Below are 19724 nucleotides of genomic sequence, written 5' to 3'. Positions count from 1 at the left end.
AGAGTAAAAAGCCTTTAGCAAGACACTTAGCCAAGAGGGCAGAGTTCCATAGGTCCAGCAGACAGAATCTGTCTAGGTCCAACATGTGATGCAGAAGCAAGTCAGGAAATGGTCCACGGTCGATCACACAGGGAGTTCAGGGGGGTGGGGGGGGGGTGCCAAAGCCAGGAACAAGGAGCCACAGATTTGTGTTATTTCTGGCAACTGAAAGGCTCAAAGGGCAGGAGAGGGGTCTTATATACTCTGGCCTCCTAAACCACTCTCTAACCACAAATGCTGGCAGTGAAGGAGCATCAAGGCTTTCACATTCACAAGTAGACTGGGGGCTCTGGTTCTATAAATGCAAGCTGTATCGTTGCTCTTCGATCCGGACCAAAAGCTTTTGGCACCGGTGCTCTTGAGGACTGGGGCGGGGCAGGGGGCACTTCCACCTCCTCTGACAGCTCCAAGGGTTCTTAAGCAGGTATGTCACCAGGGGCCCTCCTCGTCACTTGTTCCAGGAGCCTCTGCCTGCGCCTCAAGGCCCTCAACCTGTGGGGCACCTGGTTTGCCTTCTGAGGAAGCCGTGTCCGCCACGAGGTCAGGACTAGGCATGGCACTCTCCTGCTACTGTGAAAGGGAGAGTGGACAGACCCTCCTCCGTTTCTGCACAAGGAAAGTGGCTTCCTCTGCTTTCATAACAACACCCTCCTCTGCTCCATGTTTTATTGAAAATTTCTGCTCTGAATCAAAACAAAGGGAGAAAGGCCATAAAACTGAGCTCTGATATTCGAAAGAGCTTCAGAGGGTTGAGTCCTGAGAATACCTGCTCCCAAATGAACCCTTACCCTACCAAAATAAATGAGACTTGCACAATGGAGGGCAGTGCCATCTGCAAGAGATGTTCCTAGGGCACAAGCACACGCCCTTCACTTGGTCCCACATGCTGAATCAACCGTGGCCTGCTTCCATGTGGTGTGTCAAAATACCCCAGGCTTGCCAATTTGCCCTTAACCCTTCCTCCAAAGGGACTTGCCAGGCAGACTTTGCTCTAGCTTAGTCACCTGGGTTGCCATCCCTTTGCCAGAGTTTTGCAGAAGGCAAGGAGCAAGAGCTGAAGCAGGACAATGTGCTTCTTTAGGGTCAGCCTCCTGCTCTTCCTGGTTCTTCACTCTCAGGTAGGATTGTCCTCCAAAGAGCAAGCGAAGCGGGGCAAGTATCTTTGGTGTTGTAGAAGGATCTTCTTGGCATGAATGATGGAGGGGCTGGGTTAAGGGTTTTGTAGGTGCAGAAGAGGTACCAACACATGAACCAACCTTATCATACCAGGCCGGGCTCTTTGTCCATCTGGTGTTGACAAGTAGCAGTTCCTCAAGACTCCAGGCAGTGATTTTACTGTGCTGCTGAAACCAGAAATCCTTAAGGTGGCAGTGGCTGGGTTTGAATCTGGGAATCCCTGTGTGCAAAGTACAGGTGCTGTCCCCCAGCTGTGTTGCCATGGCCTTGTGGAAGAGCTGGGGTGTGGGGATAAAGATGAAGAGGAGCATGAACAGAGTGTGGGGGAGATGTGACCACCGAGTGAGCATGGGGATGTTACTGGGCTGAGGAAGGTTTCATAATATTGGGCTTGTGTCTCTCTACACTGCACTCTACTGGCAGCATAGTTGTTCAAAGCAAATAGGTTTCGAGAAGATAAGAGCAGTTGCCAATGTTCCAAACTAATGTTGAATCAGCAAACATGCATTTCCTTTAAAAACAACCACCAGGGAGCACCAACCTTTACACTGTAAACAGGGACCTTGAATCTTCCATGGGCTGCAAAGCATCTAGCCTTGCAGAGGGATCAGATAACACAAATAAGGCTAGCCCAAGGGGTCAACAAGATGGTGGCCATGGGTGTGGGAGCTGTGGCAAGGCCTCTTGGCCCATCTCCACTCTCATCAGCTCTACCCTTGACTACGGCTCAATAGAGGCTGCAAAACAGACTGGTTGCTACGCGTGGCAGGTCCATAGATGAAGTGAAAGGACTTCAGGTAAATAACAATAATGCAAACCCAATACTGACATTTAAGATAGAAGGAAGATACTCTTAACATAGAGGTGTGTCCAGATTCCAGGACGTGTCTTCCTTCACATGTTCCAGGATAGAATCCTGAGGTCCAGCACTGTCCTGTCCCTAGATCCCTACAAATCTTAAGGAGTGCCAAACTTGTCTTCACATAGAAGATGCCATGGGATTGGGCTCTGAATGAGGGTATTTTAAAAAAATAATGCAACTCTCTTTTCCCCTTGCAGGTCTCCTTCCTATTTGCTTGGGCAGAAGTGCTGACCTTTCCAGAATCCAGACTTGATCTGAAGAGGCAGAAACGGGATTTGCAACTTCTGCCTCCAATATTGGTCATGGAGAATGGCATCGGTCCCTACCCCAAGCGTCTGCTGCAGGTATAGATAGAGAGGACAACTGCCTCTTTCTCTTCATGTGCCTTGAACAGCTCAGAACCACCATGCTCGGAGGACTTCTTTTCCTCCTCTGAACCTGCTCAGAATCCCTCTCTGTGTTCTACCTCTGAGGGAGGCATAGAGGGAGGCAACAGGAAAACAGACCTTCTCAGTTTTGACATGTTCATTTGCTACCAGGTAGGTAAAGATGGCATGACTTTCTACAGTGTCACTGGGACTGGTGCAGACAGACCTCCTCAAGGCATCTTCATCGTTGAAAGAAAGACAGGCTGGCTGATGGTGACCATGCCATTGGACAGAGAGACCAAAGACAAATACATTGTAAGTCCCTTTGTGCTAGCTTCTGCCACCCTGGAACCTCCCAGCACCTCTTAAAACTGCCTTTGCCAACCTGGTGCCTTCCAGATCCTTTGGACTACTGCTGCCATCAGCCCAAGCATCATATAGCTGTGCTGGCTGGAGCTGATGGGACTCGTAGTTCAAAACTGCTGGAAAGCACCAGGTTGGGGAAGGCTGCTACGTTCTATGGGGCAGGGAAAGAGTGGAAATCACATGTTTGCTGCTGCTTATGTCAGTTCTTGGGGAATCCCCGGGAAGCAATAGTATTAGCAACCATTATTTATGGGAAGGAGAAAGTTCAGCTTAGTTTCATTTTTGAATTCTCAGCATACAGTATCTAAATACTTTTTAGCCCCTAATGTAAATTCCTGGGTGCTCTCGGTGAGAAGAAAAGGGCAGCTCTACACTCTTGTGGGAAGGTGTCTGGGAGGGTGAGAGGCAGCTTTGGGGAGTGTCTCAATTGCTACCCTGCTTGCTCTGCAGCTCTTCCTTCATGCAGTAAGTGCAACTGGGCAGCCTGTGGAGAACCCCACAAGGATCGTCATCAAGGTGCTTGATCAGAATGACAACAAGCCCCGTTTTACCCAGAGCATCTTCCATGGCTCCGTAGCAGAAGGAGCCCCGCCAGGTACGTGTCTGTCTGTCTGTCTGGTTGCACATGCATGAACTGACTGTATAGAAACCCCTACTATTTGCCTCTGACTGCCCATATCCTTTGCCCATTCTTTATGGAAGGAGAACCCACAGGAGGAGGGGGTACAATATCGTGTGCAAAACCCAGGCCCCTAACTGTGCTTCTTTCTACCTGTATGGCCTGGGCAGTCACTACTGCACTGCACCATAACTTGCAGACTGGCATAAAAGCAGTGCAGATCGCACCCAGCTGCTGCACAGTTTGCAGAGGCTAAGAGGTAATTTCGGAGCTGTCTGGGGCAGAGTCAATTTGACCTTCAAGCTGGGATGATCTGGCTATGTTGCGGGTATGTATGTGATGCACTTCAGAAGCTGAACTTTGGACTTTTGTGGCACACGCACGCAGGTACCTTTGTGACACAAGTATCAGCCACTGACATGGATGATGCTGTTAATTCCTACAATGGGGTAATCACCTACTCCCTCGCTATGCAGACTCCCACAAAGCCACAGAGCCAAATGTTTGCCATCGATAATAAAACAGGGGTCATCAGCTTGAACAAACCAGGACTTGACAGAACGGTAAGTGGCTGGGTCCTGGCTGTGTAGGGAGAGGGCATGATTAATGATGCCAAATTTCCCCTTTGAGGCAACCCTTGGCTCTGCTGCTGTGCTTCCCTCCTAGTGGAAACACTGGGCCATAAGGCACTGGTGGATTAGAGGCTAGCTGGAGGGGGACCAAACAAGATGGGGAGGGGCTTGCAAGGGATTTCTGAAAGAGAAGAGGGAAGGCTTTGAGTCTGGAACAGATGAACTGCATGACTGCCGCCTTCCAATATCTGGAGGGCTGCCCTACAGAAGATGAAGTGGACATAAGCTGTACACATTTAAAGCACATGGCTTCCTCCAAAGAATCCTGGGAACTGCAGTTTGTCAAGGGTGCTGGGAACTGAATCTCTGTGAGGGGCAAACTACTTTTGCCCAGATCCTTTGGGGGAAGTCACGTGCTTTAACGATATGGTTTGCAAGAATGAAGCATTTTCTTTTCACTTTTTCCTAATAACAAGGGTGGTCTACCACAAGCATAGGCAAACTTGGCCCTCCAGATATTTTTGGCCTACAACTCCCATGATCCCTAGCTAGCAGGACTAATGGTCAGGGATGATGGGAATTGTAGTCCCAAAACATCTGGAGGGCCGAGTTTGCCTATGCCTGGTCTAGCATAACAGCTGTGTCCCATTTCAGTTTGCTGTATCTGGAAGTACTCTAGTGAGTTTGAAGTTTCCTCAAGTTACTTGGCCAGTGGGGCTCTCAGGATTTTATATAACACTGCTTTGCCATCCCCTCTGCCCAAATGCTAATGGAATTATTTGTTTACAGGTAACCCCCCAATACACTCTGATCCTGCAGGCTACAGACTGCTTAGGAGAAGGTCTTAGCACTACAGCAACAGCAGTGATCCAAGTAAGGACTGGGAACTCACAAATACTCCCAGATAACCATGCGACTACTCCTGTATCTTCCTTTTTGCTCTTGCTGGGGCATGACAGTATTTCTGGTTCTCCCACAAAATGCTTGCTGCATTTTACTCCAGTGAGAAGTCCCAAGAACTTAAAATGTATATTTTACAGATTAGGCTGCGTAGAGATGGAGATGGAACCCTCCCCCATTGCCCTGAAATGAATTGGGCCCCTTTCTCATGTTTTCAGGGGGCACCCGATTGAGCCTGCCCTCGTGGCACCAAAAGGGTTAAGACTTTCTGCTGAGTCATGACAGGCAGGCAGCCTGCCAGTGGAAAGCAAGAAGGAAGTGGAGTTAGAAGGGGCTGCATCAGAAATGCCCCAGAATGGATGAGAGAAACCAACTACCACAGAGGGACAGAGGAGGGAGACCCCAGGTGGTGAGAGATCCTAGGATGGTGGGTGGGCTCAGCCCAAGAGAAGGGACAGCCTTCCTGCTTTGGTGTTTCATTGGGGAACTTGGCAAGGGGGTGGGAATGTAAATTTCTGGCAGCTCAAGAAAAACAAGAAGCTTGAATGCCACGCTCTTGATTGTCTTGGGGAGTTTCCTGGCATGTGCCAGAAAGTAAAGGAACTCTGTGCCAGGGATCAAATGTTTAAGAAGGCAGTGAAATAATACATGGGGCAGGGAGCAGAGCTGCCATTGTTGAGTCCCACCTTCTGGGTGGAGAGGGGTCATAACTCAGTGTTCTTAGGTTCATCCCTAACATCTCCAGATAGGGCTGGGAAGGACCTCTGTTTGAAACCCAGGAGTACTGTTCCACCATGCTTTAGAGAGGATAAATGCACTTCTGTCAGGCAGGGCTTCTGTCAAGGGGCTGGTGTTGTAAGGCCCATCATGACACAGCCAGTGGGGACCACTGCTGACCTTCATTGCCCCTGAACCTCCTCTGCACCTTCATTACCTGCTCACCTGCCCTCTCTGTACAAACAGTGGCAGGCACTATGTCACGCTGCAGGGCTACAATTTGGGCAAATGAATGGGCAGTGCGGACAGCAGCAAGCAAGCACACAGGGTCTGCTGAGGACATCTTGTCCTTAACCCACCTACCCACCCCCAACAAAACCCCTCACCCAGGAGCCAGCAGAGTTTGTGTTTGAACACACAGCTGGTGGATGGGTGAGAAGTGGGTGGGGTGGGGTCCTCCCTCTCTCCCCACAGCCACAACACCTCACAGAAAGCCCCCATGCACACAGCACCTGGGAGAAAAAGCAAACATTTAAAAACAGCGAAAAACTGCTGAGGGCAGCAAGAAAGAGCTTGGAAAATAAGGGCCTGCTGCTGAGGGTGGCAAGGACATCTTCCTTCGGGAATCGATGGACCTAGGAAACTGGGAGGGGGAGGAACTCATACAGGGGCTTTTGCTCCACCCGGCTCTCCATTCTGAATTCCAGGTGGCTAGTTCCGATGAGGTCCACCACGCTTTCCTGACTGTCCACGCACTGAACGTGCTCACCGGCCTCCCTGCCCAAGGCCTGGCCATGCACTTCTCTAAGCTGGAGGATCCCCAACGTCCGTGGGCAGAGCTCATGAGGAGGTAGGAGGGGATGAAGGGGGACAATCTCCCTCCCTCGGTAGGGCTGGGGCCATTGCAGTTTCAGCCTCATTTATTCCGTTCCAGCAAGACAAACCCTGATGGGCGCTTGGACAGAAACAGCCCGATGCCCAGGGAGCTGAAACCTGGCACCTATAAGCTGCGCTTTGAGACGAGGGAGTACTGGGAGCAACAAGGATACAGCAGCTTCTACCCTTATGTGGAAGTAAGTTTGGTTCCCAGATGAAACTCACACCTGGGAGGGGGGGGGAGGCTCCTTCCTACAGGACTGATGATGGCAGGGACCACCACTCACTGCCCTTTGAGGGATGTAATTCCTGGCAGGAGAAGCACAACGTTGGAAAACGGGAGAAATCAGTATAAACTTCACATTATGAAGGCTGCACGCCGTGAAGTCCCTCAGAAACCTGCAGGAAGAGGCCCAGGTGGTTGGTAGGAGAGCTAGATGTTGTGCTATGGGACATCCCTGAAAAAGCACAAAGCCAGAAGTGTGCCAGGACTGGGCACTAGGGGTGCTCCGGACCAGGCATTTGTGCCCCTGACAAATGTCTTCTCATGGGCTAGGCCCAGTGCAGCAAAGAAAGGATCTCAGATCAAGGAGCACTACCAACCTCCTGCTATTCCCCCCTCCCTTGTCTTTACACATCCTCTTGCTTGTCTCTCTCTTTAGATTGTCTTCACCATCACAGAGGAAGAAAAAGTGCACATTCCCTTGCTGCTCAGCCCTTATTCCTACACCACCTACAGAGGAAGCTAGTGGGAGACCGGCCAGCAGGAGGGGCTGCTTCAGCAAACTGGGGTGCCTGTTCTGAGAGAGCTGGCACAGTCCAGCGGATGAAGAGCTGTGGTTACATCCACGGCCACCTCTGGCCCAAGCCTCAGGCTGGGGGCTTGGCCATGAGCAGCTGCCTCGTAGTAAATGTGAGAGTAATCTAAAGACTGATACTTGTAAGCCTCTTCTTTTAAATTGGAGATGCCATGAATTGGGTCTGGGTCCTTGACACACGTGTGCTCTACTGATTAGGTAGGGCTCCCTCAGTTGCTGGGGAACATGAGTGGGGAGAGGGCTGCTGCACTCACATCCTGACTGTGGGCTTCCCAGAGGTATCTGCTTGGCCACTGTGGGGAACAGGATGCTGGACTAGGTAGTCCTTTAGCTTGGATCCAGAAGTCAGGCTCTTCAGAGGTTCTCACATTGGATGGTGCTTGAGTGGACACAACATGGGTGTGGAGGACTTTGGAGGCTCTAGATAAGGTGGGATTAAGTAGTTCAGGGGCTCATTAATCAAGAGGAGGATGCTTTTCAAGTCCACAAGCTCTGCCTTGACGTGTGTGGGAAAGAAAAAGGGAGGCTTTGCAGAGACTGAAGACTGAATAGCCCACCACAGGGCCTCTTTAATACAAATGAGGGCTGGAGCAGACACAATCTCATTCCAGGGGGCTGCTCTCTCCCTCCCTCCGTCCCCTCTACGGCCACAGCAGGAGCGGGACAGTGGCTTGCTTGCACACAAGGCTTAGGCTGAAGGCATTCCAAAGTATGATGTCAGGCTGTGCTACGTGGGGGTTGAGACAAACCCAGCAGGGCCCTGGCCCAGCGTGTGGCCGATCACGGAGGTCTCCAGGGGCTTGAAGCCCAAATTGTCCAAAGGGATCCCAAAGGCTGTGAGCTTGGCCTCGTACGTCCGCAACAAGTCATTGTGGGCCTGCAATGGGAGGCAATTGCAGGTTGAGGAGAGGGATCAAACATCACATACCATAACACAGCCACCTAAGGCAACTTCTCTTGTCTATGGGTAATAGCCAACCCAATGCACCCATGGCCGTGGCGGCTGCATCCATATTTCTCCAAAAGGATGCAAGAGAGCAGGAAAAGGCCAACTAAAATGGTTGCAGGCTAGACCATTTCAAGGAACAAATGCTTAGAACAAACTTGTTAACTTAGAAAAATGGGGCTGAAGGTGAATACGATGCAACTTGGTAGGTCAGATGGAGCAGTGGCTAGTACAACATTTGTCAAACCCATCAGCTGTTCACTGAAATGGGTAGGCAGTGGGCATTAGAAAAGACAGAGGAAGTACTTATTCACACTCCTTGGCATTAACCTATGGAACTCACTGCCACAGGACAGTGAATTCCTGCTAGCATAAATGGCTTTCAAACAAAGCATAAGTAAAAGCCAACTGCTAGGGAAAATATATTTCCTTCCTGGGTTGTGTCTAAAGAGACCTGCTCTTTACATTTTGCTCCAACAGACATTCAAGTACAATTACAGGGTTCTCCTCAGCTGGAGCTCTTACCTTGCACACTCTGGCTAGCTCATACTGCAGATCCTTGATGGCATTGTTTTTCGAATCCAGCACATCCTGTGAAGGAAGGTTGTTTGGGTGTTAACACCTCAGGCAAGTGAACTGGCCCACAAGGGGACTAGTCAAGGCCCAGCCAGAGCTTCTGGCCATTTCTTAATGGGCCACGACAGGCCTATGAAAAGTTAGGTGCTCTTCTGCAGCACAGTCTTGTGCTTGGCTCTTTCCTTTCTCCAAATTCTGCATGCTGAAAGTCCTAATCTGTCTGTGGTTGGCTTCCGTGATTTCATTAGGCAGTGCCAACGTATTTCCAAGCCTCTCTACGGCCATGAGGTTTAGAAACCTGCTTTTACAAAATCAGGTAAAACCCGAGATTCTCATGGGTGCTGAATTTTGTATACAGTACTGCATACCATACTTGGCATAGCAATCACAGTGGAGCACTCCATCTACAAACAGGAGCTAATGCGCCTCTTGCCTCCCTGCACAATTTCCTCTTTGTGACTCAAATTAAGGCTCATCCGCGCTGCCCGCCAGTAATGGGAGATGAGAGCAGTGGGCTGGCATTTCTGCCACCAAGCCATTTTTTGCCCTATTTGGCACAGGATCTGGTGCTACAATACCCAGGGAATCCCCTGTGGATGTGCCTCCTGCGCAAGCAGCAGCTGAAGGTAGGAATGTGGGAGGCCTGGTGGAAGGAGCAGCTGCCCCTGGGAAGAATCTCCAGTTACTGGCGCCAGCCGTGCTTGGAATGTGGAAGCCGCTAACTAAGCCCCCTTCCCAGGCAGGCCAAGTCACGGGAGATAACTCTGTTTCCATACCATCAGGCATTTCAGAGACTGGACAGGACAGGAAGCCTGAAGAGTGAGGAGGCCACAGAGGTCCCTATGGTGGAGAACCTCCCTTGGCTCTTGGGGCTGGAAACACAGAGAGGAGGGGCCCTGGCAGCATGATGGGCAGCCCCTGCTCCCCAGAAACAACTTGACGTGCCAGGGGAATGCTTTGAAAGCGCAGATCGCCTTGCTGTGTACCAAGGCGCTGTTAGAGAGAACCCAACCTTAGCAAAGAAAGCAGGCAGCTAGGAAATCCGCAACCAGGGAAACCCCGTGGAGTGGAACGAGTTGAGAGAAAGCTGTGTGGCAAGCAGTCCCCAAGCCACGCTTGTGTGGCTAGAAGGTTCTGACAGTCCCAAGTGGCCGCAGGGAGAGAAGGAGGAAGGCAAGGAACCGAGAAGGCAGCCAGGAGCTCATTCTCTCTCTCCCCCTTTCCATCTCTGTTGGAGACTGAGCAGCAGAGCAGGAAACACCACCCTGGCACCGAGGGCACATTGCCGCTTCAGTTCGCACAGTTCTCATGCTGCAAAGGGGCACGTGTGCTCTGTGTACTGAACGGATTCTGGGACCAGAATAAATGGCACAAAGGTTCAGCAGATTTGCATGTAGAATCTCTTCCAACTCCACCAGCCAGAGGGAAAAGAAACTGAAGTCTCTGACCACTGGAACGTCCCCTTTCAATCAGGCTCTTGCAGATTTCCCCAGGCACAGCACCCTCATGCCAAGTGTATTCTCACAGCCAGAAGCACAACAGACACTTGCTGACTGCTTGTGCATTCTATGTCCCAAGAAAGCACCAAAGAGGCTCAGGTCAGATAGGAAGGGAAAGCATTCCCCAGTGGAGCAATTCACCCCACCAGTGGTTCAGTCACTGCTGAGAGGGTCCCTTCTGCCCACGGTACTGCCCATGTGACTGACTTATATAGCTGCTGCTGGAAACTAACACCTCCTAGCAACTTCTAGCCAACCCGAGGCAACTGGAGGCCAGTTGTGTGCGTGTGTATTCAGAACCTGCTTGGCAAATGGAAATGTTGGTACAGTGGTACCTTGGGTTATGAACTTAATTCGTTCCAGAGGTCCGTTCTTAAACCAAAACCATTCTTAACCTGGGGGGCGCTTTCGCTAATGTGGCCTCCTGCTGCCGCTGTGCCGCTGGCGTGCAATTTCCATTCTCATCCTGGGGCAAATTTCTCAACCCGAGGTACTACTTCCAGGTTAGCAGAGTTTGTAACCCAAAGCATTTGTAACCCTAAGCGTTTGTAACCCGAGGTACTACAGTACATGCTGTGATTGCTTGGAGGGCTGAGGCAAAGGCTTTTCATGCTTGTGGGCCTCTTGTGCACAACTAAGGGCAGCTCCTCTGAAATACTGCACAGGCTACATTTATTAATTGCCCCTGAATGAGGGGGAGTGCTCAGAGAAAAGCTAACTTCCCCGCCATCTGAAACACCAGCAAGAAGGAATCTGACCAATTGTTCTCATCTGGCTTGGGAGCTGTTTGTTTAACTGAAGGGTATTAGAAAAATATCTATAAACTTTCTCTATAACCCCCATGGTGATTAGAAGCACAGTACCTCCAGCTTGCGGGTGACCACACTGAGAGCACCGGGATCAAGGTTGGTGGCAGCCAGGACCTCGTTGAGCTGCACCTCCTTCTTCTCCAGGATGTTGGAGAGGCCGAGAAGCTTCCGCTCCAGCAACAAGTTCTTAAAGCCAGTTTTCTGCTGCACCTCGTTAATGGCTTTGGTAAATTTCTGGTACAGGTCATCTCGCTCGTCCTGCACCTGTGCAGACAACCATCAACCCCAGAGTCAAAGAGAGCACTGCTCTGAGCCTTGGCACAGACTGGTGCTCCATGAAGCCCCTAAACCAGGTATTCTGTCTGTTAATAAGGGGCTTTGGGTTTTGGTGTGTTTTGCTTGTCCACTGTGAGCACATGGGAAAGGCCTGGAGATCAGTGGTGGAGCACATGCTTGGCATACAGAACGTCCAAAGTTGCATCCCGCACATCTCCAGGGAGGGCTGGGAAAGGTGAAGCCTTGAGAGCCACTGCCAGTCAGTGCATAGACAAGACGGAGCTGCATGGACCAAGGGTCTGGCTGTGTATTTAGGCAACTGCCTATAGTCCTAACATTCATGCGTAAAAGTCTTCTTCCAAAAATAAAAAGCCAGCTACCCAATGACAACAGCTGCCCACCCCCTCTGTCACAAACCAACACAGATGAAAATATGTTGCAATGATTCCAAAAGTTGGGACTTTAGTGAGTCACAGAGGGAGGAGCAATGCAGAGCTCTGAGGCAGCCCCTCAAGCTATTAGAGAAGGCAGTGGGAGCTGCAACACAGGGCTGGTGGTGATTAGGTTTTTATCAGTTAAAATCATCCTCTTGCATTGTGCTATATGTGCATTTGTGTGTGTGCGTGTGTGTGTGCCATGCAAATGCTCACCCACTGCCTTGCTGTGCTCCCACATGCTGACCTTTATCAGGAAAAGTCAAGCCCCTGTTTTCAACCCCCGGCCTTGCAGCAGTCATAGAGGGCAGCTCCACAGAAGCCCCCAGCACGCTTGCTTGCCTCTTCCTTAGGAGCCAGAGAACTGTGGAATCTGCAGCAACCTCTTTCCCCCATTTCAGGAGCAGAAACAGACCACCCAGCAAGGCATGGCAGAGCAGGCCATGTGCTTTAAGCAGCCTTTGGGTAGAGAATGATGCCTTTGGGGACAGAAAGGCCTCCTTTCTCTCCCAATGCACTTTGCAAGGATCTGTGGGGGAAGAGGGATGGGAGGCAGCCTGACCCAATTCTTGTTAGTAAGAGACCCCCTCATTAAGATAGGACCACTGCAGCCAGTTTTCAAAGGCAGCTAATGAGGTCTCAGATCAATGCTGAATGGCACGCAAACCTGTCCCCATGTCTTAATGAGTTATACTGAAGAGAGCCCCTCCCTTCCATCCCCCCCTCTGATGGGAGCTGCCCCTATCCAGTATCGCAGTCCCCACTTCTTTAAGTCATACTGATGACTAGACCAGCCCAGCAGTAGACATGCCGCTGTTCAGACAAACACAAAGTCCAGCTGCTCAAGCAACCCAAAAGAACCACAAAAAATTACACAGCTAATTTGGAGATGACAGGGAATGCCCATTGCAGGCAGTTTTGGCTCAGACTTGTCCATCTGCTCTAAAGGTCTCATCAAGAAACAACCAGGACCACAGAATTCTCAAGGCCCAATGGATGGTGGGTGGGTATATAGACCTCTCTACTGGATATCTGCAGAAAATGGGCCCATACTTTTCATCCTGTCCCACAGCCCACCCATCAAATCCAACTCTCTCCCAACTCTAAGTTCAGCCACAGCACAACAGTGATTCTTGATCCCTACCCTGATGAACCTTTGCTGCAGCACTTCATGTTCCCACTGGAGATCCTTTAATTCCTTCTCGGTGACTTTCAAACGGGCATGTGTGTGCTGGAAAGGGAAGAGAAGGAGGTTAAAGCAGCCGCACACAGTTCCTAGGGCACAGAAGGGACTGATGGGTTTTGACCTCCAAACCAGACAGTGCAAAGGAGAAACTGTAAGAGTGGGAAAGTACTATGTTCCTCTATCTGCTCCACAGGGACTGGGCATCATTCAAGTCCCTCATCCTGGAAACATCAGCTCGGGGGTCTCTTGCCCCCAACTTCCAGCATGTTTCATGATCCTTATGGCCCCCTGCCTTCCTCTTCACATAGTAACTCAATTGCTCTGCAGTTGTATTTTGAATGTAGTTGAGTCTGTTTTCGATTATGGCAAAACTGTTGTGCATTCAGACACACCAACAACTTTGGTGGAGTGTGCAGCATCAAAAGGGAACAAAACCTAAAAAGAGATCTCTGGTCGTGAGTACGTGGCTGCATGTAAAATCACGAAACTCTCATCTTGAAACACTGATAAAAATAAAAAGCAAAGTGCTGGACAACAACTAGAAAGGAAGGAGCAGTAACATTTGTCTAGACTCTAAATGACCACCATTAGCACTGAAGGACATCACAGAAAGGGTGGTGCCTGTTTCACACAGTACAAATTTCCAAACTCTGGAAATAAAGGGCACATGAGAATAGAGACAATGCAAACTGCTGCCAAAAGTGGAATTAAAAATCTGTGGCATGAAAGTGGGCTGGTGCAGAAATAGCCCAGTGCTGTTCACACCAAACTAGCAGAGAGTCAGGGACGTGGGTGGCGCTGTGGGTAAAAGCCTCAGCGCCTAGGGCTTGCCGATCGAAAGGTCGGCGGTTCGAATCCCCGCGGCGGGGTGCGCTCCCGTTGCTCGGTCCCAGCGCCTGCCAACCTAGCAGTTTGAAAGCACCTCCGGGTGCAAGTAAATAAATAGGGACCGCTTACTGGCGGGAAGGTAAACGGCGTTTCCGTGTGTTGCGCTGGCTCGCCAGATGCGGCTTTGTCACGCTGGCCACGTGACCTGGAAGTGTCTCCGGACAGCGCTGGCCCCTGGCCTCTTAAGTGAGATGGGCGCACAACCCTAGAGTCTGTCAAGACTGGCCCGTACGGGCAGGGGTACCTTTACCTTTACCTTTACCTTTACCTTTAGCAGAGAGTCAGTCCTACTAAGTAACCCAGAGTTCATTGACCAGGACACTCAGGAAGCAAAGGTGAATGCAGAGCGCTGGGACTCACATGCAACATGGCCTTGTCCTTTTCATAGTGCGCCAGTTTCTTCTGCAGCTCCGCCACCTCTTCACGGGCTCGTTGCAGTGGCTCCACCAGCTTTTTGTTCTGCAGCAGCACTTCAGCCATCTCCTTCTCCAGATGGTCCTCCTTCTTCTTCATCTCCTCCATCTGCTCCTGTACTCCAAGACACACACAGAGAAAGGAGGCTGTGTGTGCCTCAGGTCCTCAAAAACAGGCAGCAAGCCCCATCCCACCAGTCCTGACCACCTGTCTGGAACATGCTTCCTCAAACCTCCCATGGGACCCACCACCACCAAGGCAAAGAGAAACAACAGCTCTGAATCACCTGAGGATAACCAGGCTGCACCCTGACTCATTTGACCGGCCCACTGAAGTGAACGGAACAAATTTCCAAACAAACAAGGTCGCGGTTGACATATAAAATATAGAAACAGACTTTCTCCCCAAACCAGAATGGTTCGTTTCCCCAAATGGGAAACACATGACCTTCAACTACAACAGGGGTTGGTCCATAGTGAGATGCACAAGAGAGGAGCTCCAGGGCTCAAGGTATCCACAATGGCAAAGCAAACAAATGCAACATGTAGTGGCTCTAAAGCAATGGCAGTACAGAAATCAGCCAAAGCAGAACAAAAAACAAAACAGAGAAAGCCCAATGAACACCATCCACTTTGACCTTCCACTACCTGAATCTGGCAACAGGCTGATTTGGGGATGGTGTCGTGTGGTGCATGTCTTTTACCTTGAGGGTGTTGATAAGTGCCAGGTTATTAAGAGTGACATCGTTGTAGTAGTTCTTGATGTCGCTGAAAGCCTTCTCGTGATTCTTCATCAGTGTGTTGATCTGTCCATTCTTTCTCTCCTCAATCTCATGGATTTCAGTCTTCCTGCGCAAGTCTAGCTCGTCGCGTAGAACCCGCATCTTCTTCTCATACTTGGCCTCGATCTCTGGGGAAGCGGCACCCAGGGCAGACTGAGTGCTCTACTAGGCAAAAAAGTGACAAGGCTATGCATGCCTCTATCTGTGGGCTGTTCCTCTATGCTGTGTGGAAGAGGAGATGGGGCAAAGTGTTCTCCAGCTCCAACAAGAGGGCAAAGCAAGACTCTAGGCTGACTGGAAAACGTTGTCACCCAAAGGCACTGGAAGTGCTCAGACTATATATAAACAACTCTGAGCAAAGGATGGGCCCATGGAGCCTGGCATTCTACAAAGCTCCCAGCAGAGATGGAATACATAGAAGGCCTAGCAAATGGCACTTCTGTGCCTAGCTATTTAGGCACATTTAATTTGATGAGAACTGCTGTCAAGTTCCACCTTATAATGCATGTGGCATTTCAAGTAAGCCTCAGGCCCCGCCCTCAGAATGACTGCAAAACAGACAGGAGCTGGTATGCAAGACAGGCCCCATGCAAATGTGTGCTCTCTATCAAGCTGCTACTTAGCCTCAATTACACACAACATAGGGCGGACTCATGAGATGGCCTTTACACACCATGGCTACAAAGTCACACACATACACCTTCCAGAAGAGTGAGACTGTGCCATAAGGAAGCAGCTCCCTTGTCACTGCATGTGTGAGAGAAAGGAAGCCCAAGGGATGAAGTGACACTGTGGCCCACTGATCCTTGCCTGGGCACAAAGATAGCCTTCCCTTCTGAACCCAAACCCCACAGTTTTTGGTGGCGAGCCCCAGAACTGACCTTTCACCTGCCTCTCAAAGTCATTGCGCAATCGTGTTATGTCTTCTTGTTGTTTCTGCCAAGATGATGATACTGGTTAGTGACAGATGTTGCATATACAAAGGCCTACTCCTCCTAGCTCAAAAGCAAAGCCAAGGCTGGTTTGCTCTGGAGGAACAACTGAGGTTTAAGAACCACCACCCCTCTCCTTCCCACCCACACACCATGCACTCAACGAAAGTTGGCCTGAGCCCAGCCCAAGAGCCAAGTCCGGCATCACTTCAGACATACCAGCCGAAGGTTCTTCACCACCATCTCGTTGGACAGCTCCTGCTCCTTCAGCTCCACCTTCAAGGTGCGCATGTCCTTACGCAGCTCCATCTCCTGGGACCGGTGATCCTTCTGGGCCAGCTTCATAGACACTGTGCTCTCTGCCTTCAGCTCTGTGATGTTGTTCTGGTGCTCGTACAGCAGGTGCTTCACCTTCTGCTTGTAAACCTGAGACAAAAGGAAGACGAGGCAGGCGTTGGCCCTCATCGGCCAAGGTACTCTCTTTTGCAGAGGCCTGAGTAAATGAGAGGCACTTGTGGCTACTCAGGGGAAGGGGATGGAAGTCGGTTGAGGTGCCCCAGCCAGGGGTGCCAGACCAACCAAGCTGGTGACCAACTCTGTCTGCAGTGGCGTGGCTCCAAGTTTATCAAGTACCAGGAACTGAAGAAGATTCAGGAACATGTGAGCCTCTATGTCTTTATGCCAAAAGAAAAGACCCTTCCAATGCCGTAGCCATTTCCCCACTTTCCATCCACAACATTGCGGGGCTGGCCAAGCCAATATCTAGCTGCTCAACCACAAGTGGAGGCACCATGGGTCAATGGTTGCAGAGAGCATGTTTCACAGGTGAAAGGTCGCTAGTAAAAGGTTGTTGGGTTAGTACCAATGGGGAATGTTTTATTTTACTTAAATACATACTCCATACAAAGCAGCTCATGTTTTTATCACTCACCTGTCAGGGATGCTTTAGCTGTGATTCCTGCACTGCAGGGGGTTGGACTATATAACCCTTGGGATTCCTTCCAGCTCTACAATTCTGTGATCTGTGAAGTCCACAGGCTCTTACCTTGATCTCCACCTGGTGACGCTCTTCGGCTTCCTCCATCTCACGGTCCTTGTTGCGCAGTTCAGCCTTCTTCTCATCCAGCTGCCGCCGAGTGATCTCCCAGAAGGTGTGGATCTTGTCTCGCTCCAGCTGGAAGTAGTTGCGTTCTTCCCGCTCACGGTCCAGCTCCTCCCGAATGCGGCCCATGTGTTCCTCCAGCTGCAAAGCCAAGAAGAGGGTCAGCCAACAGTCGGGCTGGAGCCGAGAGGAAGGACTGGGAGCCCACCATCGCCACTACTGGCATTGTGCCTTTTCTGACTCAGTGAATCCCAAAGCTTTTTCTTTTTCTTTTCAAGCCAAGGCTTTCCTGTGAACTGGCATGGGAAGCATGGCTAATTCCAGAAAGGGTGCAACTGTTTCATTTCAGAATGCACGATAAATAGGTGAATGAATTATCTGGTTAGAGAGAAGCTTGGCTCCATGAGTCTGTTGCTCTCTGGAAGTGGATAAATCAGCTTAGAATGTTTAGGGCGGTCTTTGCCAACCTGGTACCTTCCAGATGTGCTGGTTGTCATTAACCATCAGCTACACTGATGGGTTTGCTAGCTGGGGTTAATGGGAGATGCAGCCCAAAACACCTGGAAGGCATCAGGATGGTGAAGGCTGTTCCTGTGCAATATTCTCACAATACCTGTACCCAAACTGTAAAATGGAACTGTGAGCTTAGCTATACTGAAGAGGTGCCTAGTTTTGCTACCCTATGGAATGCAGAAGGGTATAGTAAGGAACAACATGGACCCCTGGCAAAATAGGGGCTTCTCCCAATGCTGGTCCTCAGTTCTGTAGTGAAGTGTCAGAGGGATGGAAAGAGTGGACTCTGCAACAAGCCAGCTGAGGGACTGCATGACTCACACTTGGTCTTACTCCTAGCCAGGAAGGTTGGAGATAATGAGGGTAGGCCAAGCACCCCATACATCACTCCACCCCAAAATGAGAGACACCTTCACCATTCTCTAATGTGATACAGGCCAGGGGTGGGAAACATGGGTGGCCTGCAGGGTGTTGCTGGACTACAACTCCCATCATCCTGGGGTTGCTAGGAAATGGAGTCCCCTAAATAACTCTAGGTAGATTGGTTTCCCTCTTGTTGGCAAGAAACCACTTTGCATTGTAGTTTCTATTTCCCATCCACACATTTTTAAGAATGTACCCTCTCTGTTGCCACTGCAAAGTGACCCCCTTCTCACCTGCTCTTTGGTCATGCCCTCCGGGGAGACAGCATCCACCACAGGGCTTTTTGCACCTTTCTTCTTGCCACCTTTCTTTTCTCCTTTCTTTTTGGGAGCCTGAACAAATGTGGTAGTGGGGGAGAGGACAAGAGAGGAGAAGAGAGCATATTCAGTGTGATGGATGAAGTGGGGAGCCAAAGGAAGGAAAGAGGCTGTGAATTCATGCTCATAGCCCCTTTGGGCAATGAAGAAGTGCCGTTTTCTCTAGGAAGGGGATCCACGCATCCCTCCCTCTCTCCAAAGAACAAATGGGTTCTGGCTGCCTGTACCTACTTGCCTGTGCAATTGCTCCATGGCGTTGAAGAGGCACACTTGTAAAATAGGGGTTGGTGGTGGTGGTGAGAGCAGTGCTTACCAGGGCTCAAGGCTTATATCAGGGCTTACTCTTGGCACGCGTAAGGAAGAGTGACGAAGGAATGAGTGCCCCTGAGCATGTGCAGAGTTCGGTCTGTCGCTGAGCACGTCCAGCCCCCGCGCTTCCGGGGTGGAGGGTCGGGGCCTCTTGGCGGGCAGGAGCCCCAGCACCGCCCCGGTTTTGGGGGAGCCCCCCGGGCCCCCCTCATCGCAAGCGCGCCCCACTTCCGGCCTCACCATGGTGGCGACTGAGTCCCCTCTTCGGCTGCTGCCCAGGCTCGGAGTCACCGCGTCTCCGAGCAACCGCCGCCCTGGCCTCGCGAGAGTTCCGGCTCCGCCGGGCCCGCCCCTGGCAACGGGCCCCAGCCCTAGCAACGGAGGCCCAGAAGCCCCACCCCTTGCCCGTTGTCAGCCTCATCCTCGCTTGCAGCCCTTGGAAGATGAACTGCTCCTTCTTCTGACTTGGGAGTAAGCCCTATGGGACTCTATGGGACTTCTAGGGCTGGGAAATGGTGGAGGCAGACCTTGCCAGTGATGCAGCAAAACAAGGAAGGTTTATGACTCAATTGGCTACGACGACGACAATAGCAATAAGAATTCATTGATGTCTAGTAAGGGCAGCTGCCTACCACCGCCGCCACCTCTGCGGGTTTCCTTGCAGTTTTAGGTGGTGAGCTCTGTGGGAGCAGGGAAGCTGCCTCGCCGCCTGTGCAACCCTACAAGGCACCATGGAAGATGGCACAGTATGCATAAATGTATAAACAAGCAAGCAAGCAAGTCGTTTTTATTGCTTTTAATCACAGTCCATTGCAACGAAATACAGTGACAGGAATAGGACAAGTATCAAAACATTAGAGGTTTAGATCAAGGAATTACCTGGCCCATTTGCAGATGCTTATTGAAAATATTTGCCCATTTCTGATTTTGCTGCAACTGTGCTTTAGAACTAGGGGACCCCCTGCTTGCGTTGACTTTATCCACTGACTATGTGTGACTAGGGCTG

The 19724-nt window shown here is 50.7% G+C and overlaps 2 protein-coding genes across 7 annotated transcripts; one reads left to right on the top strand and one right to left on the bottom strand.

Annotated features, from left to right (window-relative positions):
* The first annotated feature begins 1021 nt into the window (after positions 1-1021).
* Positions 1022-7424, top strand: LOC310682992 (cadherin-1-like). 3 transcript variants are annotated; one of them, XM_083452347.1, is made up of 9 exons: positions 1022-1157; positions 2275-2421; positions 2617-2760; positions 3262-3406; positions 3818-3993; positions 4792-4875; positions 6327-6469; positions 6554-6692; positions 7158-7424. In XM_083452347.1, exons 1-9 carry the CDS (start codon positions 1107-1109, stop codon positions 7242-7244), a joined length of 1116 nt encoding a protein of 371 aa, XP_083308473.1. In that variant the 5' UTR covers positions 1022-1106; the 3' UTR covers positions 7245-7424. The 3 variants fall into 3 exon arrangements, with proteins under 3 accessions (XP_083308473.1, XP_083308474.1, XP_083308475.1); XM_083452349.1 differs by lacking the exon at positions 1022-1157 and adding an exon at positions 1825-2012; XM_083452348.1 differs by lacking the exon at positions 6554-6692.
* A 427-nt stretch (positions 7425-7851) lies between these two features.
* On the bottom strand, positions 7852-19052 carry DRC4 (dynein regulatory complex subunit 4). 4 transcript variants are annotated; one of them, XM_083452338.1, is made up of 11 exons: positions 18959-19052; positions 18326-18424; positions 17100-17297; positions 16274-16480; positions 16004-16058; positions 15045-15250; positions 14288-14455; positions 12998-13084; positions 11198-11407; positions 8785-8850; positions 7852-8190 (listed from the first exon to the last, which is right to left on the bottom strand). In XM_083452338.1, exons 1-11 carry the CDS (start codon positions 18959-18961, stop codon positions 8041-8043), a joined length of 1449 nt encoding a protein of 482 aa, XP_083308464.1. In that variant the 5' UTR covers positions 18962-19052; the 3' UTR covers positions 7852-8040. The 4 variants fall into 4 exon arrangements, with proteins under 4 accessions (XP_083308464.1, XP_083308466.1, XP_083308465.1 ...); XM_083452340.1 differs by having other exon boundaries at positions 18723-19018; XM_083452339.1 differs by having other exon boundaries at positions 18645-19007.
* Between the last annotated feature and the right edge of the window lie 672 nt (positions 19053-19724).

This window comes from Podarcis tiliguerta (assembly GCF_965153285.1).
Source record: "Podarcis tiliguerta genome assembly, chromosome: 8".
NCBI lineage: Eukaryota > Metazoa > Chordata > Lepidosauria > Squamata > Lacertidae > Podarcis > Podarcis tiliguerta.
This window is presented reverse-complemented; position numbering and strand designations above follow the sequence as displayed.